This window comes from Patagioenas fasciata, chromosome 1 (assembly GCF_037038585.1).
Source record: "Patagioenas fasciata isolate bPatFas1 chromosome 1, bPatFas1.hap1, whole genome shotgun sequence".
NCBI classification, from domain to species: domain Eukaryota; kingdom Metazoa; phylum Chordata; class Aves; order Columbiformes; family Columbidae; genus Patagioenas; species Patagioenas fasciata.
The window spans coordinates 171,800,539-171,824,630 of NC_092520.1; the positions used below are offsets into that span (position 1 = coordinate 171,800,539).

The 24,092-nt window shown below is 36.1% G+C and overlaps 1 protein-coding gene across 7 annotated transcripts in view; it reads right to left on the bottom strand.

The window, feature by feature from the left end:
• ANKS1B (ankyrin repeat and sterile alpha motif domain containing 1B) overlaps positions 1-24,092 on the bottom strand; it is a 436,612-nt gene that overhangs the window by 293,206 nt on the left and 119,314 nt on the right. For all 7 annotated transcript variants that reach the window (XM_071800411.1, XM_071800380.1, XM_071800388.1 and 4 more), the window contains one exon: positions 17,662-17,827. In XM_071800411.1, coding sequence (XP_071656512.1) covers positions 17,662-17,827 — 166 coding nt within the window. The remainder of the gene's footprint in view (positions 1-17,661; positions 17,828-24,092) is intronic.

A 24,092-nucleotide genomic window follows, 5' to 3' on the forward strand; every position in this document is an offset into this window, starting at 1 on the left:
CATCTGTCTTGTTGAAAGCACTTGAAGCTATAACTGGCCCGGTCTTGGATGTGGCAGCTATTTCAGGATTGTGTTTGGAATTAATTATCAGTGAAGTGCATTCCAGTGGCAGCAGGGGGTCTGCTTAGTGGTTTCTGCATCATCCATGAGAGTTGGGTATGACTATTATCAACTTTTTATTTCCTCTAATCACCCACCTGCACAAATAGACTTTGGAACTGCTTCAAGCTTGCATAACCCTTGTAATACCAGGCAACTGTCTGGAAAAAACATCTCTCATTAAGTACTAATGAGAGATGATGGGTGATTTCCACCGTTTCCTGAGTAACCTTTTGAGACTGCCTCTGCAAGCTGTTGATGTCTAATTGAGCATTCAAAAACAATGCCACACAGTTGCCATATACTTTTTTTTTTTTTTGTGAAATAGGGTTTTTTGTTGTCTTTTCCCTGTTTAAAAGGTTTGTAGTGAAATGACTGCACTTGCCTATGACAGATATTTCATAGATTTCGACACTTGCCGTGTCTCAGCATGTAGTCATCATGTTTCTGGAAGTTCAATGAAAAGTACAGGGTGCAGTTACAGGTGCCAAAATATTTTTGTTTGTTTCAGTCATTCACTAAAAATTGGAATGCCTGTTAGTCTTGTAAAAAAAAAAAAAAAATCCTCCAAAAAAGAATCATACATACTGGGGATGTCTGTTCTTATTTTTTAATGTAAGTCATCAGTGACGGGTCACTGAATGTTATCATACGCATGCCTTCATATTTCACAAGGTTTCTCCAAATAATCCAAAGAGAATAACCAAACTGTGCTGTGCAGAGAAATGCACAGTGCTGTTGCAAATGCAACAGATGATTAGTGAATTAGGCTACATTTTCAAATTATCTCAGAATTTAAACCACAAAAGCTGATGAAAGTAAGTGCTCTCAAATAATTCAAATAATACTGATGATAGCCATACTCCCTAGGGATCAAGTTCAATTAATAAATAATTTAAGCAGTCTTGAAGATAAACCTTCCTATATGAATCTAGCTTTAGTTGCAATGAAATGCAATTTATGGACAAAACTGTATTTTCAGGAACTCTGCTTCTTCTGAAGTTTCAATTAGTTAATAGAGCTCTTTATCAGAACACTGAAGTCAAGAAGCTAAATAAAATATTTTGAAGTCAGAGAGCTAGAAATGATCTCTCAAAAGTTGCAATATCCATTTACTATTTAAAGTATCTAAAGTTTTGACACAATTCAGGGGATCTTAGAAGTCTTTGCTGTTGATTTTGAAAGCAATATGGAAACATCTGTACCAGAGTGGACCAGCTATCTAGTCCAATATGTTGTGCTGATAATATCCAAATGATCTGAGAAAGCTAAAGGAAACATTGTGGATAATTTTGGAATAACACAATCCAGATTCCAACTATGAAGAGCTAATCTGTGGCACTACAGTATTAGAGTTTTTAGTAACTAAAAAAACTCAAACTCTTGATTGTATTTTTTAATTAAACAATATTGCTCTATATTACTTTTACATATTTTTATTTGTTTGACAAATCAGTACATTCAGACAAGAAGGAATATTCCAACACAGTGGGGCAGAAACAAAGTAGTTTATCCCATCCAACCAGTGATACCAAAAAAGGGATCGTATGTAAGTGAAAGTGTGCTTTTTCGCCAAGTTTTATGGATAGAAATACGGCTTAAAACTATTCTACATACCTTAGTTTCAAGTCTTAACTACAAAGAAGAATTACAACTAAATTACACTGGAATAGGGGTAAGTATTTAGCCAAAGGAGAAAAAAAAAAAGCAGGATTTCCAGAACTCCTGCCAGTCTTACTGCCAGAACTCCTCACCACTAACAAATTGCAAATATCATTATTCCATTAGAATGAGTCACAAATTTATTCCACAGGTTGTTTATCAGGCTGATATGTAGCAGCTGGACAAGCAATTTATAAAATGTATTGCTTTTTCTTTCCAATGGTTTCATAAGGCACTTAATAATTTTGTTAAATTTATCAATGGCAAATCCTTGTTCAAGTTATTACAGATTATATGAGAAAACTCTGAAAGACAACGCATCTAACTGATCAGAAAAAAATATTTTTTGCAAATTTTAATTACACAATATTCACATAAAGTTTTGATATTTTTTCATCACAATGTAAGACAAAATAGATGTCAAAATAATGGAAATGCTCTTGGAGAAAAAAATTAGTTTCAGTCCCAGCACTACTGGTAAGAAATTGGTTTTAATTGTACAATATAATTAAGTATCTTCCAGCAGGGAGAGAATAATATCTGAAAGAAAAAGGACATGGAGTGAACAGCTGGAGCTAGAATGGAAAGAATATTTTCACTAACAATTCTTTTTAATATCCTCATCCCGAACAGATATTACTGCATACAATGATATATTTTATTATAGAAAGAATAATACACCCTGCCCTGGAACAAAAATGAAATGGTCCTTCTGAAGACTTTTCCTGCTTCCCAAAAACAATAAAGGAAGTGAATGTGAAAATACTGTTTCACAGAGGTTCTTCCTAATCTGCAGTATTTGAAGGCATATCACAAAAAAGGGAAAACATTAGTTTGATATCCTGGTCCAGTAGAAAATTATTCTATCATTAGCTGCTAGTAGGGATTTCCTGTACCTATACATTTGTGAATTGGCAATACAAACCCATTCTCATCCTAATTTGATATACAGTAAAATCCTGCATCTCTTACACACTTCAAATCTCCTTTTGAGGTGGTACAAAAATGAAAATGGTACAAAAAGGACAATAATGAAATCTCTGTAAAGTAACAGAAGCAAACTCTTTGGCAGCATGCTACATACTGCCAGCCTGACTAGCAGATGCAGAAAGGGAGACAGAAGCAGAGAAAATTGAAGTAAATAGGTGCTTTTTATTTAACTTAAAATAGAACAGGAGGATTTTTCTTTTTGACAGAATGCAACACTGCTTACCTTCACTAGGAATCAATGTTTTTCTATTTTTTAATCATCTCTGACACTGAACAAAACAAATAAATCTGTTCATTATGTACAAAAATGGTTTATTTTAGTAATTGCTTAATATTTTCACAAATATTTTGATTTTAACAAAATTTAGCAAGCTATGCCAAGACATCTGCTTTCCAAATGTACTAAGGCTAGTAGAAAAGTTTATTAAACCACTACCTAAAACATACCATATTTCCATGAAAAAGTGAGTTCCCAGTAGAATGCAACTAAAGGTACTGAAATATTATCTACAAGGTCTTATTTTTTTCACAAAATTACCACATTTAAGTTATTGCTTACTTGAGAAGTAAAGACAGTAGAATTAGGGTATGATTTTTTTATCCTAAAAGATACTATTTCAGATTTAATTTGGGTCACTCTGAAATAAAATTATTAGTATGCATATTCAGTTGATTGTATAAGCTAAAATCACAGCCCTATTTGATGCATTTGGTCACAAAAAATAATCTCCTAAAGACTGTCACTCAGGAGGACCTGCAAAACTTTTTTAGCTTGTTTAGTGGTGAGTAGAGGGGACAGTTATTGCTGTGCTAGGTCTAGCAGAACTGTAGAAAAGAGAGGAAGGTTACTAATCGCATTCATATCATAGCCTGTGATATGATATGATTGATATGAAATGATATGATATGGTATGATACTCTTCACTACACTATCTGAAAAAGCACAGTAACTGTGTGGCAGCAGATGATCCATACAGAGAAGAAACGACACAAGACAGAGAGTGGGGAGCAGAGCTATGCTCCAGAGACCTCAGTATGTATCTGTTAACAGAGCCACCAAACCAGCATATGCATGCAGGATATGAACCTTTTGATAAAATATTTTCACTATATAAAAACTGATTAATCCAAACTGGTTTTCTTTGGGAAAAATATAATTTTCAGGATATTTTCATCAGCAATAGTTCTCAGCGCAAGATGGAAGTCCTGGTGTGTGTTTGCAAGAAAGACTAATGGGGAAAAAAAAAAAAGATGACTGCAGAGCAGGTATCCCACAAAGCTGATCTTTTGATCATTTGGTTAATGGGCCCTGCTGGAGCTCAACTATTCTGATAGAGCAGGACAGGGATTAAATTAATACATCTTGGTCTCACATAGAGCTGGGATGCAGACAAGATGTGAAACATGAGCCCAGCACTGAACACCATTCTCACATCTTGTGAGACAGACATATTCATATTATAGCCTGGTACTTTATGTTCTCAGTTTGATCTCCCACATCTCTGGTATGGGACACTGAAAGGGATTGCTCAGGTCATCAAATCTAACACCGAAATTGAAGGCAGTCACAGAATGATAGGGATTGGAAGGGACCTTGAAAGATCATCTAGTCCAATCCCCTGCCGGAACAGGAACACCTAGATGAGGTTACACAGGAAGGAGACTCCACAATCTCCCTGGGCAGCCTGTTCCAGTGCTCTGTCACCCTCACTGTGAATAAGTTTCTTTTCACATTTAAGTGGAACTTCCTGTGTTCCAGTTTTGTATCCATTGCCCCTTCTCCTATGATTGGTTGTCACTGAGAAGAGCCTGGCTCCATCCACGTGACACTCACTCTTTATAAACATTAATGAGGTCACCCCTCAGTCTCCTTTTCTCCAAGCTAAAGAGACCCAGCTCCCTCAGTCTTTCCTCATAAGGCAGATGTTCCACTCCCTTAATCATCTTTGTGGCTCTGCGCTGGACTCTCTCCAGCAGTTCCCTGTCCTTCTCAAAGTGAGAGGCCCAGAACTGGACACAATATTCCAGATGCAGTCTCACCAGGGCAGAGTAGAGGGAAAGGAGAACCTTTCTCGACCTACTAACCACCCCTTTCTCATACATCCCAGGATGCCATTGGCCTTCCTGGCCACAAGGGCACAGTGCTGGCTCATGGTCATCCTGCTGTCCACCACAACCCCCAGGTCCCTTTCCCCTGTGCTGCTCTTTAATAAGTCATTCCCCAATTTATACTGGAACCTGGGGTTGTTCTCACCCAGATGCAAGACTCTACACTTTCTCTTGTTGTATTTCATTAAATTTTGCCCCACCCAACTCTCCAGCCTGTCCAGGTCCCGCTGGATGGCAGCACAGCCTTCTGGCATATCAGTCACTTCTCCCAGCTTGGTGTCATCAGCAAACTTCCACATCCACTTCTTTACCATCATCTATCCACCTGGTTATGTCCTCATAAAAAGCTACGAGGTTGGTTAAGCACAACTTCCCCTTGGTGAAGCCATGCTGACTGCCCCTAATGACCGTCTTATCCTTGATATGCCTTAAGATAGCACCAAGGATAAGTTGTTTTATCACCTTTCCAGGGATGAAGGTGAAGCTGACCAGTCTGTAGTTACCCGGCTTCTCCTTCTTGCCCTTTTTGAAGACTGGAGTGACTTTTGCTTTTCTCTAGGCCTCAGGCACCTCTCCCATTTCCCACGACTTAGCAAAGAAGATGGAGAGTGGCCCAGCAATAACTTCAGCCAGCTCCCTCAGCACCCGTGGATGCATCCCATCTGCACCCATGGATTTATGGATATCCAGATTGCTTAATTGGTCCTTAACCCAGTCCTCATCAACCAAGGCAGACTCCTCCATTGTCACATAATAATTACCATGCTACAAGGCACCTGTAGACTACACTTTTATTCACCATCTACAGTAAGTCAGAAAACATACCCGAATAAACTGTATTGAACTTGCAGCTTTTAATAGAAAATATAAAAAAGTCTGAAAACCTACAAAAGGAGCAGGAGAATCAGAAGTGTTGTTATTGCCATAACTTCCTGCAGCAGGTGAGAATGTCTAGATGATCCTAAGTTATGTATATTGCAGTGTCTAATGATTAATCATTCAGAGTTGAGTGGCTTTATCATCTGAAATTGAAAGACTAAACAATGGAGAAATTCATCTTCCACAAGAGAGAGCTGAGTTCTTTGTGCGAAGACATCTATATTGCATTTCCAGTGTTTCTGAAAACCACTTTAACTTCATTACCTTATAGACATAAGACAAGCAAAGCACTAGTTCTGGAGTACTGGATCTCTCAAATTATAGGATTCAGTTTCATCTTAATGAAAAACAGAACAACATGCAAAGTCTTGAGTATAAAATAATAAAAAGTATGAAATCAAGACAAGTGGTTCCTCCCAACTTCTAATAGGGAGTAAGATTCAATCTGAAAAGCTTTGTAGAAAATTGAACTTAAGGTTTGTAGAAAACCCACAGGTGCACCAGGAGACATATATTAGCTAAGTGCCTACTGAAGATATCCGTGAAGTGCTACAGTGATTTCACAAGCTTGTATTCCTCTAGAATATACCAGATGCATGTAAAATGTAAACAAATTAATGGTAAAATGAAGCTTTACAATTACTGCTAATATTAGCAATTCAGTGGGGTTTGTAGATACATTATTCCTCATATATCTATTAAACTATATATCTACTCAATTATAAAACAATCTCAGCAGCATTTTGAAGCGTAGGATTACTTACTAGAATGGAGTACGTTGTATATGCTCTATGTATATTTCATCCCTGACTCAAAAGTACTTGCAAAAGATGCTGCAAATAATAGTCATTTAACAAAGAAAAACCCAAATCCCGCTAAATGATATTTGCATGTGGGCTTTAAAATGCAAAATACCTCAAAATAATTATGTACCTTTGAATTATTGTCTTGATTTGGAAAAGGGGCTTTGTCTAACAGCATGCAGTCAAGTGTATAATGAGATCATTCTAGATGATAATTACACCAGGGTGGACAAAACTGAGCATTGGTCACAATGCCTGCACTTTGATGAGCATTCATTTGCAAAAATTGCCCAAACTTCCATGAATGTTAATTTTTTTCAACTGTACTTTAATGAATAATAGTAAAAAGTAATGAATCATCAGAATATGTTTAACATATGTCAAGCAGCAGCCTTTTTCTCCCACTTTGCAGAGAAAATGTACACTAATTCTTTGGAGAGCAGAATTACTTTAACAACATAAACATATTTACTGGAACATACTGGATGGGTGGACGGAAACTTGCATGTATTTTGATAACGAACCGGTCATGTGGTATCAGTTATTCCCATGTGCTTTAACTTCAGAAATGACAGAGTATTTTTAAGAATAGCGTTTCATTGTTAAGGATGTTATCAGAGATATTATCCAGAAGAGTATACGATGGGAAGCAATTATCTTAATTATACACTAAAAACCTCTTAGAGACATGATAAGGTTGTAAAGGAAAGTACATTAGAGCTGTGATACATAAGAATTGATGTGGCTTGTGCAACCTCAATTCAGACTCCTGTGCATATGCATTCTGAATAAGTCTTTAACTATGATTATAATGCTGTTTATCCACAAGACCTCTGCTGCATCAAGGAGTGGGGGAAAGGGACAGTGGAACAGATCAAATTATGGCACATTACTCTAGAAATATGGTAGGAGAAATAATATAAAATAATAGAGATGTAAAATATTTCCCTAAATATCAAACAGAAACTCATATGTAAATATGTCCATATGAAAATATCCAAAGGTAATGTCAAATGTGAGTTACTAAAGCTACACATTTTTAATCAACAGATCTAATTTCTATTCAGGAGTTTAAAAAGATCTGGCAAGAAGTTATCTTAACAAATGGTGCTGTTTCTTGACAGCTCTTGGAAGATTGGTAAGATTTGAGAAAACTAAAAGGAAGCTAATGGAGTAACCTTAGTAGTTATAGGTTTTCAGCCTGACATCAGGAATAATGGAATAGCTGATATGGATCGCTATTAATAATAAATGAAAGGGCCATTGGTCATGCAAATTAGCATTGCTTCAGAGAAACTTGATCTTATTTGTTATCCTGTGTTTTAAATGAAATTATAAGTTTATTGCAAGTAAATTTGACATTCACTTTTATAATACATTTGGGTTAATATTACATTTGGGATATTAAAATGGTCTATGTTTGCAACTGAGATAATTTTAAAAAGTTAATAAAGAATAGTTTCAAATGCATATGCATGAGGAGTATCCACTGAATATATCACTCACCTGTTCTCTCCAGACTACCCAAATGAAAAAAAAAAAGCTAACAGTTTAACCCATCTTTATCCTACAAATACCATTGGGTGTGGGAAGAGGTTCAAAAAGCCTATATAAACCTCATTTCTCTTAATACTCTTTGTTGGGATTCTGAAAGCTGCCAGTTGAATGGGCAAGGATTGGCCAAGAAAGTACAACACTAAAAACAGTGATCACTGAATGCTTCCACTGCCTGCTTCTCAGTTTGTGATACTGAAGTTCTATTGTTTCTCTGCTGGAGAAATTCTGCTTTTGTCAAAAGGCAAGTGAAATGAAGCAAAAAAAGCAGGATGTTTTTTATTCCCAACAGAGCAAAGAATCAGTTTTTAACATAGTTTTCGTAGTTAGAGTCTGCCACTCAAGTGATGGCAAAATTGGAGGATTTCAATTTTCTTGTTATTGTTTAATATGAGAATTTTATGATAACAGTAGTTCATCCAAATACAAAATTGCTCTGTTTATAATATAGAATAACTAAGGGAACATCTGTGTTAGGGGAACTGCTGGCTTTATCTCACACTGCCCAGGACTGCTTAAACTAGAAGCAGTCAGTGGATAAACTATTATTGAAATATTTTATCATTCATCCTCTCTCATTTATTCATCTCTTCTGTTAAAATGTTTGTAATCTGAGTCACATTCTAATGAAAATAGTGCTTATTTTGCACTGCAGGAGTTAAATTTTATTTTTTGTCTCCCTTTGTAACTTCTATCAAGAAAGCCAATTTCCACATTGTATGAGAAACTGTAACAATAAAGAGTGGATATGTTTTCCTCTTTAAACATTAGATACGGGACATTTGCACTGGCAGTATAACTCTACTGACAGAAGGCTACAACCGTATCAAGAAAGAATATGGAACAGGACTTGTATACGTAAAGTGTATATGGATCACTTACATCTGTTTACCTGAACTATCTAGGAATGAACTTCACTGTAGAAAGAATTTTCAGGTCATTCTGCTCACTGCCTCAAACATACCCAAAGGTAACTAAAATGGGTCATAGCTTTCACATGCTGTCAGAACATGATTTTAGGGAGGTAGCTAACTGGGGAGAAATTGGAGATGCACACTGCGCTGACCCATCTACAGCCACTTCCAACTACAGTGTACTTTAAGAGGTATACTCTCCTGATTTAATATGAAATCAGAAGAAAAGGAAAATATTCTCACAGATAGTACCTCATTTTTCATCTTATACTACAAAAGACACTCATTTTTCCTAATCTCAAATCAATACTTAATTTACTAATTTCTAATTGTAATAAAGACCCTTCTTTTGAGGATATATATGGTGAAAATCCAATCCAACTGAAATCAATGGCAAAACATGCCCTAACATCAATGAGGTTAGGAATATATGCCAGCCTCTGAGACCAGATCATTTACAGACCTACTGGTCAGAACCAGTACATTAATAACACCCGTCAACAAAATAGTAATTAACATAGGACCACAAACACAGGCGAATTGTGCTGCTCTAAGAGATACAGCACTAAAAAAAAGCTAATATAAAGCATCATAATTGTACTCCAAGAACTATGATAGTAATATCATAAATAGAGAAAATGGGTAGGAAAATATCATTATGACAAAACAGAATTCCCAAAGCTGCCCATATTTTGGGGATTTGTAGTTAGAGAAAATAAAAGGAACTATGAAATGCCAGAAAGTACTTAAAAATAGAAAATAAATTATAAATTTTTAATGTTTGTTATAGGAACAACTATATCAGCAAACACTCTCCTTGCATAAATTTCAGAATTTTCTTTTAAACCTGTACTGAAGGAAAAAACCCCAATGAAATGCATGATAGAAGAGCTATTGTATATTTTATTCTTCCATCAGCACTCCCTTAACCTTTATTAAAATGCCATATGAAATTTAAAAACCTCAACTGCAAACATATGCTAGTGCCTTTGACAAAATTGCTTCTGATAAGAACTGTGCACTCAATACTGTGGCAGTAGGAATGACAAATACAAAATGTGTCATCACCGAAAATCAGTCAGTAGAAGGTTAGTTTCCAATATGCTGTGTTCTGGTAAAGATCTGTATCTTGAAGCTCTGAACGTGATCCTTGCATCTTTATTAAGTAATCTATTCAAACAATAAATTGAGAAATTCTGTACTGTAGTCAAATTCTGTCCACATGTCTCAGACACAGGCTAAAGGAAGACAAAGAAGAGCAGAGAAAAAAATGTGTATAGATCTTATAACTAAATCTGGGCATTATATTTCACTGTAAGTTATTGACCGAAAAATACAGCTGAAAATTATTTGATAATTTTCAATTTTCACTTCAAAGTACATTTCACTAAAAGGGAGGTAAATAAGCAGTAAAACAAACAAAAAATCTTTTCAGTTGGACTAAATATAACACTAAATTGAAAAAATATATCTGGTTTTTGGTTCAATCACTTCAGGTCTTCTTATAATCCTTAAAACTTCACCCTTCTCTTACACAGAAAAAGGGAAGGGTATTAGGATACAGCATGTAGGATATATTATTCAGATTTTTACCGAGGCAAATAACGTAAATGGATACATACAGAAATAAGACAAAATAATTTGAACATACTGTGATGCACATGCACATCTCTGGAACACCTCTATGTGACACTTGATCATGGTTTGGTCTCCTCTAACCACCATAGACATGTGTAAAGGCAAAAGAGATTTTTGGAATCATGCAGAGGCTGCCCAGAATCACTTCCTGAAGAGTTGCAGGAGAGTTCTGACTTAGCCAAAGACAGTGTGTTAGGGGTCCTCCTGGCCACAAATACACCAAGGTTGGAAATGAGAATCTTTTTAATCACTAGCAGTGGTTCTGAAACAGACTTCTGTTCAGAGTAACAGGCAGAAAACCTCAGCTATTTTTAAGATGTATGTTGAGAGGTTTATTAAAAGAACGACACAAATGATAGGAAATAAGTTTTGTCCCTTTAAGGGGAGTATCCTCATCATGTCAGGGCGCTGTAAGACTCTTACACATTCTTCTCATGGTCTATCAATCTTCTTCTGTGCTAAAAGTACAGGGGGATTGGAGTGTATAAACACCCTGAGAACTTGGAAACTTTACTTAATAATGGGAGCATTTCTCCAAGGCCAAAAATCACTTAGAAGAGAAACCACTTGCTTCTTAAGAAAGACTTCAGCTATTCGGTTGTTATGGAAACACAGGCCTCTTTTGTCAGATATCTACTCCATCAAACTGATGCAGGGCTCACACTATGACACACACCTATGCTTTTTGTTCCTTATTGACAAGCTCTGAGTGGCTCTTCACTTCACAATCAACATACACATGAATTATACTCTTTGGAGATACCATCTCCTTGAGTGATAAAACAGAAGAATAAGGAACACTGATTATCATTCACACATCATGTCAGGCCCCGAGGCACTAATGAGCTTCAGTGGCCCTGACCAGCCTTCCAGGGTTTTCCATTTACATCCACCTTCCCAGAGGCACCATTTCAGCTCAGCCTGGAGCCTTTTGTTCCTGCCTGAGCCATGCTGAAGGAGTCCTGCCCTGTGCTTATGGCTGTACCCTGTGCACCCATTCTCCAATTCATGTGCTGACCTCCTAGCTTGAACTGGGATCTGGTTTTGTCATCATGAACCTTCCTGGCCATCACCAGACCTGATCCTGACCTGCATATTGATTTTCTACCTTGACTTTAGAGCTACTTCATCAGCACAAACTTGCTTGATGAATTGGGCTCTTGGCTGAACCTGGCCATGATCTCTAGGTCTGCACTGCTCGTGGGTGGTGAGACAGTGCCCTGACTAGTGAGGTTCCTGTCCTGTCAGCCATGGTAGTCCCCTTTGCTCCCATCCGCCACTCTCTGAAGAAGCAACTGCCCTGATACATCAGGCCTGAGATTTAGTACTTTGGAAACTCAGCACTCATAGCTGGCAGGTGGTAATGATTTTGAATACGCACCACAATACCAAGAGCTTTCATGGACAATCGGTTGCTTGAGAAGCACTGGTGTCAAATTAGGCTAAATTTCACAGACTCTAGTTATTTTCAGATGGTTCTAGATTAACTGTTACATATTGTATTTACTCTGCTTGATAAGAATCTCCCTCCTCTATTATGTTCTACTCTCTACAGAGGCAAGATGATCTTTCTTGATTACTGAAAGTATTTAATCCTGAGAAGTTAGACTGTAGGTCATGTGTTTAAGTGCACTACATCCTGCTATCTCTGGTTTAAAAAGCGTGCTTGAATGAAATACAGCTCTACTAGAAGGCCTCCTGTTAGAAGCAATTTGGATGAGTGGACTTCAAAAAGGTTAGTGCATGATCCTTCAGGTCAATTACAGTTTCAAAATTATGAAGCATGGGTGACTAACGCTAGCCTCTTGAATTTCCATTAACCCACGCAGTTTTTATATCTGGCAGTGTGATGGTTCCTTCTTGTGGCCACTTTGCACTGGTTTGCTTACATCTAGAAAATAACTACACAAAACCAAAAGTATAAATTCATTAAACAAGAAAAGATGCATTTGTTCAGGACAGGTGCTGTGAAGATTTGGTACTGAAGTAAATCAGAAACTGACGACCTGAAAAATAGCATTTTATTTACCAAGGCAAGCATTTAATAACCTTGGAAACTATGCATATGCATAAGATTCATATTTAATTTTTATTAAAATGTTATCACGGTTAGGCTATTTTTCAATGCAGGTTTCTAAAGAACAGTCTCCTAGATATCTGTATGAGACTGCTGACACAGTGTTATACAGTAGACACAAGAATCTCAGCAGAGGTGAGCTGAAACACTGGCTACACATTTTCAGGTTCATTTTCACCATAATGTCAGGAGTGGGATGCCAGGCTGGGAAAGAAAAAAAAAACCCTAATGCTGCAGTCGATAGGCCAGCTTGGGGACAGTTTGATATGTTGTAATTATTCAGCGACTAGCATTTTTTGTTAGTTTCACTGCTGTGATTATAAGGTTATAAGAAAAAGGTATAATTAATTACTGATAGGCTCTCTTGCATGGTCCTCCTTACAAGTTACTGGCATTTAAGTGCAAATTAAGACTTTTTCTGAATAACAAAAATATCATGACTGACAACAGCAAGATTTCTCAAAAATAAATTTAGCTGCAAGATCTGCCAAGATCTCTCTCTCTTTATGTTTCAAAGCCTTGCCTTGTGTTTGCCTGCTACAGCCTAGTGGCAACACGTCACATTTCTGAGGACATTTTTATCCCCTTGACAGAAGCCATATTGTAGATGTAACTGGGTAGAGTTGTTGTACCAGAGCTATCTTTAAAATTGCTGACTTGGGAATTGCTGACTGTGTGGTGGCTGAGAGCTCAGCATAAGTGAAGCCTCTAAGTATTTACCTTATTTCTCAGTTGGATTTTGCAGGTGACACCGTGTTCTGCATTGCTACAGCTGAGCTGATTCCAGAGTTGAAGACAGTTCACTAAGGTCCCCTCAACCAGCAGCTACCATAAAGCAATGCAACTGGAAAAAACAGGTCCTTGAACTAGAACTCATTTATTCAAGGACGATTTTCATACAGTTTATGAACAGAATTGTCTTGTCCTGTTATTGAGATGCTGTACTAAGCCCTTCGTTAATCTGCATAGACAGATCAACTTTCCCAAAGGAGGTTTGTTTCATTTTGTTATTGTTTGGTTGTTTTTTGTTTTGTTTGTTGTTTGTTGTTTGTTTTTTCCACCAAGTTATCCATGAAAAAACAGAGTTTGAAAAGTCCTCTCTATTTCCTAATGATACCAAATAAGACCTAAAAATATTTTTAGTACTGGCTATCATTCACCATTCTTAAACATTTAGCATGTTAACTGCCACCTGATCTCACTCCTAGAGAATTTATGCAGTAGAAACTACAGAGGCAAACTGAAAGAGACACGATCTTTCTATTGGGTATGGACATACTTAACTCCAATGAAAAAAATATATTTATTAAAATTTCTTCCATAATGCAGCTCAGATTTCATCCAATATTTCTGCTAAAAAAAGTGTATTACATTATGAGGGCAAGGGTGGAGTATGGTACAAATATCCAAGCTACCAAGGATGCAACTCTGTAAGGGTCTTCAACAACACAGGCCCAAATGCAGCATGGTGCTGCACCTAAACCTCTGCTACCAGTATTCTAGATGCTAGATAACTGATAACAACCACACTAACTACATGAAGATACTTGATAATGCCTATTTTAGCCTTAGAATTATCCAGTGCATTGAGCTTTAGCCATTTATTAGAACTTTTCACCTCTTGCAGAGATGATGTGTTGCTATAGATCACAAAATTTAATTACATCCTTAAGATCAAAAGGGCAATACTAATGTGTGCCTTATGAACTAATAAAATTTTATGGTTATTTTTCAAGGTTAAATATGTCATGTGATTTTTTAATTTTTTTTTTTTTTTTTAAATGGAAGGGAAGTCAAAAAATTATAAATACTAGTAGAAATGCCTAGTTTAAGGAATGAGGATAATGTTCTGGAATAGCCCAACAAAAAGACTAGTAAAATTGATTAATGAATCACTTAATTTATGAAATTAATTTAATGAGATTGATTTATAAAATTTTAAATCCAAATCTATATTTTACTTAGCAGAAAAATTTGTCTCAAAAGAGTATTGTTTCAGAACATTCCTATTCAGTCTTACCTGTTAGTTTAAAAGCAGATATTGAGACAGATACTAACACGCTTTGCCAACCTTGTCCTATCAATCTACTGCAGAAACAAACAGCTTAACTTGAACTCAGACACACATGCGGTCTTCTTTACTCTTAGATCAGCCCTAATTAGAAGCAATTGTTTCAACTGCCAGCATAAACCAATATTGTAACTGTACTTCTTCCTCTATAAACCTAATTTCTTGCAAACAGACACAAAACTCATACAAGATATGATTTCAGAAGTGGAAGCAACAAACTTCACGCCTACTTTTACTGTCTTTCTCTTTAGTTTTTCTCCCTTATATCTAACGAGCCTTTACCATTTAGTGCATGGAGCTCTCATTCTCTGCTATTTCCTACCAGTTCAAGAATAAGATTCAGGAAACTAAAAATAACATGGAGAAGTACAGAGGAGTCTGGTTTTTTCCCAGTAGATCAGAGAATGATGACTGGCAAGGTGATTATTCCCAACCTGTTAAGAGTTTACTGGCAGTGCAGACAATAGTGACAACATGCAGCTCTGCAGCTTGAAAGGCCAGCCAGAATGACCTTTTCTCTCAATATAGGAAAGAAGAATTTTCAATCACTGAGTGCAGTCAGTCTCACTTCTACTGCCAAGAGGTAGTAATGCCCCAGACAGTGGGGAGAGTTGATCAGAGTGTCCTGCCACCTGGGGAAAAGAGACTGACAAGATGCAATTTTATGTTCAAAGTGATGCCACATGCTCTGAAATGAAAAATACACATGACATAGTACAGCAATTCAAAACAGTATTCCCAAAGTCAGCATGTCGCAGTGACACAAAAACAGGGAAATTCAGGAAAAAAGGCATGCAAATTAGATATTTGTTTTAAATTAATGATGTCTGTAATCATACATAACTTATTCAAGCAATAAATCTGTATGAACTGATGTGGTAGGCCAACTTTCACATACAATTAAGCCTAGTGTTAAGTACCTTATAACTGTGAGCGACACGGTTGATTACATTTTGGACCAGTATAAGATAATAGTCGATGTGATTACAAATTGGGCTTACAAGCCAGGCCAGTTTGATGGCTACTACATTCATAGCTTAAAATAAAATAACATTTTGGAATCTGCTTATCTATACAGCCAAATGTTCTTCCCAATAAAATGCCAAGGAAAAGATGATGGTGCTATATGGAAAACTAAGGCAGAAAGAACTACGGAATTTTTATTGTCAACTCGTTGACCTTACTAGATTTTATAAAGATGATGGGTGGCCTCATGAATGTCCTACAGCTCCCTTGGTTATTCTCTGGTACGCTGATACACTCCACATTTAACCATACAAAAAACCATTTTTCCAGATTAAGACCTAAAACCGTAATTTTTAGGATCTGTTTTTTCATACTGATCTTAATGGATTTACTATGCCTGAGAAAAACTCCTATGTCCAGCAGACAGCACACTTCCAAAACCTGGTATTTTAACTAGTGAAAAGTCTATAATTTTTTAAAATACTAATTACACTGGAAAGCTTTGTAGTTGAGCTCCATTACTATGAAGGCAGATAATGACCTCCCTCAGCCAATTTATGGGGCAGGGGTATGGCAGTCTTCCCATTGCAATAAGTATGTTTATGGTGATTAATCAAGTGGAAGTCTGAAAAACAAGGATATTTTGGCATTTTCTTCCTTTACTGAATGGCAACCCATAATATTGTCTTGCACAGACTGCTAATTTTTTAGATTATCGAGCCAAAAAACCAACAACAAAGTAAACCTTGATTTACAAAAATAGTAGTGCTGATGTTCAAGTCAGATTCTGGTCCACTCTGTGCAAGCATGCTATAAAGATGCTATCGTACTTCGTGCCATCTCTGAGATCACTGTTCATAATGTAGGCTCCCACCAAGCCTTCTTTAGCCCTAATTTAAGAGAGGTGGGAATTATGATCCACTCCACCACACCTTGCAGACTCCAAAGTCGTATCTTGATATTTGGCCCTTATATACTATGCCTGATATAGGTCTGGCGCTCTTCCAATATCAGCTGTGAAATCAAGGTGCTTCCTCTTACACAGACTAGATAGGTAACATGGTGTTAGTCAACAATCATCTGTCATTCCTGTACATTTCCCAAATCATGATTCATAATCAAGACAGCACAGATCAAAAAGGCAATTGACCATTTCAAATAGGTCTGTGCTGCTGAGAACTGTCATTTGTCAAAGCAGACTCTCAGTCCAATTACTCATAGCAAAGTGATCGTATGCCGAAATTCCTGTACCAGGTAGTGACTGACAAAGACTACAAACAAGAGTAACGGAAGAAAGCACGTAATTCTGGAGAACATTAACAGGGTCCTTACAGATAATATCATTCATCTCACTCAGCACAATTCTACTGGTCTTTAACTATTGTAACTCATTCCTGTTCAAACTCGTAAAATATAAATAGCAGTCTGCCAAACAGTCACTTCATAATTTTATCAATTCTCATTCACTATTCCATTTTCAAAAACAGAACAGAACTTCTTTTATGTAACACGGAAATACAGAGTACTTTAAGTTTTGAATTAGTTGTAAAATATTGTTGCTAGGCACTTCACTAAAAAATAGAAACGGGTTGGTAAATAGAGTACTGCAAGAGTCTGCACTGAAATAAATTCTATTTTAAATTTGGCATTATGCAATCTTATTTTTATCTAGGAAATTATTTGAACTTCTGTTTTGCTTCACTTCTATAGCATTTTGCTAATAAACTTTAGTATCAAGCTCTTATAGCAACTAACAGAAGGTTATAATCACACTGTGGTAAGTAAACAAAGTACTATATTCTTAAAAAGATTAACTTATATTTTCTGTATATAATTCTATACCTTCTATAACATTACACTTACACCAAAGCCTATGTAAAGAATTATTTGGTGATTTACCTGGTCTCGAGGAAGGAACTCTTGCTATCTCTAGGGAACACGGTTTTTTGGTCACTGCTATGTCTATCAAATCACAAAGACTGCTGTCATTTTCTGAAGGAACTGCATCCAGAGGTACAGAGGGTATTGCTTCCAATGCATAACCTCTCTTCTTTGAATAAGATTCCTGAAATGCAAAAATTTAAGTAGGTCAGAAAGATGTTTCTCGGATAACACATGAAAAGAACCAGGTTCAATAACTCTGGCTAGCACGGTTTAAAACTCAGCAAATTAAAAACCATATTCTGCAGAAATCCAAATCGTAACAGACTGGAAGAATTACTTGCATGCTAGAATATAACATTTCTTGTTTCTTTAAATTTTTGTGTAATATAGTTCTTGTTTAGTGACAGAAATGTCTTCATCAAACTTTGTATTTAGCAAAAGCTCCAACATAACTGGTCTTGACACACCTACTTTGCTAGATTCTAATTCAGGAGATGTCTCTTATTCAATTTTTTAAATTACATCTTGTGAAAGGGACAATTACATTAACCACTGCAATTACTTTCTCTCTGGGGATGGTTTTACAATACGTTTATATTATATATAAGAAAGCTAAAGATACGCCATCTACATTTTCATGGCAGGATCCCAGGTTGTGAATGAAGATGAATTACTGCTCCATATTTGAGTGACCAGCAATAGTGGCACAACATCCCTTAACAGTGATACATATAGTGATTTCCCATCATTATCAAAAGTTGAGGGAAGGGAAAAAAAGAATTAGTCAAAAGTTTTGCTGGTACACTGAACTGTCCCATCAAGCAGACTGGCTGCTTTAGAACATGAATAAGAAAATACCATATTGGTTTACCAGAGCTTCTTGATTTGTGACTTCTTTAACACCAGCAGAAAGAAATTGCAGGAGCAAAGATATATTTTCACATCCTACATTGGACACATGGATGCCTGGGAAAGTCAAGCACTACACATCAATCAAATACGGTATAACAAAATGCAAAGGGCCAGGAAGCACCACGACAGTAAGATGTTATCATAGCACTCCTCAGAAAATGATTGAGGAATGTGACAACCAGAACAGGATGTGGGATAATAATTTCAACAAGAACAACTCGTATTGCCTAAAGGTAAACTATGGCTGTAGATAACTATCCCTTTTTTAGATAAATGATTTATACTGTCAGCAGATCATTACACTACCAAACTTTTTGCAGCTTTTCCTGCTTATTGTGTTGTGACCTGATTTTTATGAAACTTCATAATCTAGTAATAATTCAAGGCTTCTCAAAGGATAATGGTTGAGATAGCAGCAACAGGAGCTTCACTTCAAAATTCTACTTGATCACTTCAGTAGAACCACATTTTAAATCCTAGGTTAAACCACCACTGGCTAAAGAACTTGAAAACGAATACTGGAAACATTTAACAGGGAAAAAAGATCATACAAAATAAAATAAACAGAGTACTAACAAGCATTTGTAATAAAATACGAGTATTTACCACCAAACAATGCAAGATTAGTGTTCAAAAAAAACCATGCCTAAAAGAGGAATGTGATTGTGTATCTACCTCTTTTACACTTTGCCGTTTATGTCTAGTCAGAGTATGAGCTCTCTGCCTTGGCAATCTTAACAATATGTACTAATAGCAACTAGTTTCAGCTAGAGAACTCTAAAGATGTAACAAGGAATTGGAAAAGTTTGTAAGTGGGCTTACTGCAGCTTCAAATACAACTTTCATACAGGACAAAACCTATTTTTTAAAAATCCTGCAAATAACACTTGCATAAAATGAAGCATTGATATTAGGAAGGGTACAACTGAAATCACAAAGTTTACAAATACACAGTTATATTACTGGAATAAATGTGCATGAGTTGAATCCTCAGGTTTAAATTAGAGAAGACTGTAAAAACTTTATAATTTATAAATAACAGTTCTTTTAACTCTGTGTTACATTCCTGCCTTTTTATCACAATAAATATGGAAAATATTTCTCTCTAGACTGCACTGTGTAATGTGGAGGCATTTAAGTGCCTGAAGTGCAACTACAGGACAAGCGGATGACTACTTCCTACCTTGAAAAAAAGGAATCTCTACCTTGTCCATTTAGGCAATGACTAAACCAGCAGACTTCAATTTAATCCTTGTACATGCAAGTTTCTATAAAAATAAGTCAGAATGCCAAAATCCTAGTACTAGTAAATCTGCCTACAGAAGCCATGCAGCCTTAAAATTGTCACCAAACACCAAAGTGAAACCCTATTCAGTTCCTGAATTCAACTACAGAAAAAAACACAAAGCCATTGGAAACTGATATATGAAACATAAGAACAGACATTGGATCATACTTTATGTCACCCAATATTCTCTCTACAAAGGCAGCCAACAGTGCTGGCCCAGAGAACAGTGAGACCAGCAGAAGAGCAGACAAGCATGTAGTAGTTCTCCTCCTACAAGCCTTGGAGAGTCCCATACTTCATAATTAAAAGATGCTGACTTTCTTGCAATAAATGGTTGTTCTTTACAATACCTATCCTCTCCTTGTGATTTCACAGACCTCTATCACTCTTTCCTTGTCCTCTCCTTTAGAGAGTGAGAAATTCTAATCTACCCATCCAGCTGTTCCAGGTTTTTGACCATCCCTGTCAGCTCTCACCCTCTCATTCTTCAGTGGTGTGACAGGGATCAGATTTTCACATGGCATTCAAGATGAGGGCTCACCAAGTATTCATACTGACATAATTATGTTCTCTCTTTTGTACTCTACTCCTTTTCTAATTGCTCTTAACATTCAATTTGATCTTCTGAATGTTATTCAACATTCTGTAATTAACATTGCAAGAATATAAATGTCAGAAAAGAATAAATAAAAATGATGGGGTTACTGAGAAAATTGTTGGAATGTAAATTACTGACAAGTAAATTCTTCCCAAATCTCTCCCTAATAAAGAAAATATGATAATAGTATGCCAGGCAGAACTTAAATAAGTTAGAGTCAAAAAAGAACCACTAATACTTCAAAAAGTCTGGAATTCTATCAACTGATTAAGCGAAGACAGTAAGCCTTAATTAAAAACTGCATATGTAGCAAAAAAGACAAACTTCTCATTGTTAGAGAAGAGCACTATAAAGTTTTCTGGTTGCTGCAACATGTTCTCCATTTTGCAGGTACTGAGCATATTCTAGAAATTTTTAGGTTCTAAACTAATTCAAGGTAGATGTTAACAGGTGACATAAAATTGTCTTCAAGTATCAGGTGTCAAGCCATGTGATTCTGCACTTTTCTAAAATTGAAAGCTCTTCAGCATTCTTCTCAATAATACCAGTTCTGTTGTCTCAGCTCATGAGAGTGCAATGATCATTGCATTTATCCCATCTATGTCAGAAAATAATAGAGTAGTTGGAAGGGACCTTTAAAGGTCATTTAGTCCAACCCCCTGCAACGAGCAGGGACATCTTCAACTAGATCAGGTTGCTCAGAGCCCCATCCAGCCTGGCCTGGGATGTCCCCAGGGATGGGGCATCTACCACCTCCTGGGCAACCTGTGCCAGTGTTTTACCACCCTCATTGTATTTTTTTTTTCCTTATATCTAGTCTGAATGTGCCTGCATCAAACATACCTCTTGATGTTTCTAAACAGACTGATGTATAACATTGTTGCACTGGGACACTTCACACTGAAATATTCATAATAAGTAATCAAAGGCTGCTGAGAGGAATCGAAAATTCAAGCAAGACAGAAATCCTGAGCAGTGGCTGAAGATGATTACAATAGGTTTTTGACATGCACCAATGTGGTGGGAGAATGCTTGAACCTGAATGGAACTGTGTGAGTTTATCACAATTATATACTGAGCAAAACCAACTGAAAGTATTTCCTATGTCATCAAAACTCAAACCAACAATTAGATAGTAAAATATTTATTTTGACTGCCTCTCCATTGAAAGGAATCAGGGATATTACTATAATCTTTTTGGCTAGTAAAAACACTTTTATCTATTACTAATAATTTAACCATAGCAATTTTTATAGTATCGTGTAATTAGAATCATTCTTCATGAGTCAAACTATGATAAATGTTCATTGTTATGACAGCTAGAAACACTTGAATATGTAATTTGTCATAGAACAGCTAATAAGGTTTACTTCATGATACATTACAGAAACTGAAAAATCCCCAATAATCTCATTTAAGGGTAAGGACACTAGAGGATCTACTCTGGTCTGCACAAAGTATTTCTAATATAGATTTTAAAAGCATATTCTCTTTTACTCTCTCACCAAGCATCTGAAACAGCAGGTTTTCTGTTGTAGGAATAATAAGTGTACAGAGTTATCTGAAATAATTATTCCCCTCCAGCATCTGAAACAGCCTTTTTAAGTTTCAATAAACGTTTCACAGAGCTGAGAAAAATGTCCATTTTGAAAAATATGCTAGATTTGTTGTCCTGTATATTTATATTGTTAGAAATGTAAACATGATGCATAACTTTTCAGAAACCATTCAAAAAAGTTTGATCTGCTTTTCAGACTTTGTGTTTGAGTAAAAATGAGTGATATTTACATTGCACCCCAAATGCAGGTCTGTCCTCTCCTTTTAAAATGCATATTTTCATGTCTTGTTTGGAATCTAAAATTTCATATAAAAACTCTATAGATGTCAACTCTAAAGGTTCCTACAAAGCTTTACAATACAAAACCTAGTAATGTAGCCTAAACTATAAATGTCTGAAAATATGAGTAAATTGTGAACATAATGAATGCAGTGCTAACCTCAGCAGCAGTAACATATCACTATATTTTATGTAGAGCTTTTGTAATTCTATCTGGCAAATACTCAGAATTTCAAATCAAGTTAGATTGTTGTAGTCACATTACATGCTTTTTGCATGCATACAACATTCTGGCCATGAAAAAGAGCAGATGCTTGCTCTAATAAATAACTCACTGTGACAAAGAAGATACTGCAAGTCTACATAATGTGGTTTATGCAAATGCTAATGGTTGTGTGTGGCAATGTAGCACAATACAGTAACTGGTTTAATAAATGATTCTTAGCTTATCTGAACAAAATGCAATTACAAACAAGAAACTAACATCCAGGTTAAATATCCCCCAATTTTTCCCACTGTTTTCATGAACAACATGAAATAAAAAAAACATGTACTGTTTGAATATCAAGCTATAGGAAAATGTCTATTTAAAATAGATGCTATAATATTAAAAAAGATAAAATGAGCTGAAACCTCAGCTCCATGGAAACAATACTACTCAGCAAGTTGCTTATGCTCTAATGTCTAGGTTTTAAACATACATACTCACAAACACACACACAAAATGCAATTAGTTCACTACATGGGGCAAATTCTGGTAAATTTAAAAAATCAGGATGAAAAAATTGAGAATAGAACATTATGCATTACTAAGTATGATAATAAAATCACTAATTAATCTTTGTCAAAGTATTCAGATACAATTTCATAGCCAGAACTTCATATATGAAGAAGAGCTCATACAATAATTCATTTTCACATAGCGCTTTCTCTAGTAAGACATAAAATAACCCACTGGAAAGTGAGAAGCTCAGAAGAATATCACAGTTCCAAGGGTGTCACCTGCAAAGTTCAAAACACTCAGGACAACAGGAGGAAACCTCTTCCAGTATCTAATGCAGTCAGAAGAAAGAAACTGCTTTCTGCTTTCCCAGAGACTGATAAATACGTGTGTACTTTATCAGGCTCTGGACTTCATTTGGTAATAGTCCAAAGATCTGAAGGTAGTTATGAAGGTTTTCTTATTTATAAGAACAGTATCACAACAGTTTTATGGAAAGAACGGTAGATTTCCCCACTTAAGTGATCCCAACAGTAAGTGACAGATTCATCTTGAGCATAACATATTTTTTTTTCAAGTCACCATTAAATCGCTTTCTCCTAAGCCAATAAAAAAATATTTTCCACTTCGGGTTAACATTTTTGAATGTGCTTGACAGTAGGTGTGAAATATGCACAGAAAGAGTGAATGAGAATTTGTAGTTCTGCCTTCGGACCACAAGGAAGTGAAACATTGATGCTGTTTCCCCCCAGCTGAAAGGCCCATAGGTTTGGTCCAGCTCTTAAAACAAGTTTTGTCTCCTAGTCTACTAAAATTTACCAATCCTTGGTTTCCAATAGAAGCAGCAAAAATGAAGTAAAAATAATCCCTCATATTATAAAGGCCAAAACCATAGAAAATGTTAGATATTGAGGAAAAAAAAAAAAACCAAACACCCACATCATCTGTGTAAATAGCAATTTTCACTATTAACAAAGTAGAAAAGAATCATAGAACTGAAACCATCTTGATTGGAGGACAGATAACATTACTAAAATGAGACATTATGGAAGACATTTTCTTTGAAAGTAAAGCTTTACCATCAAAATGC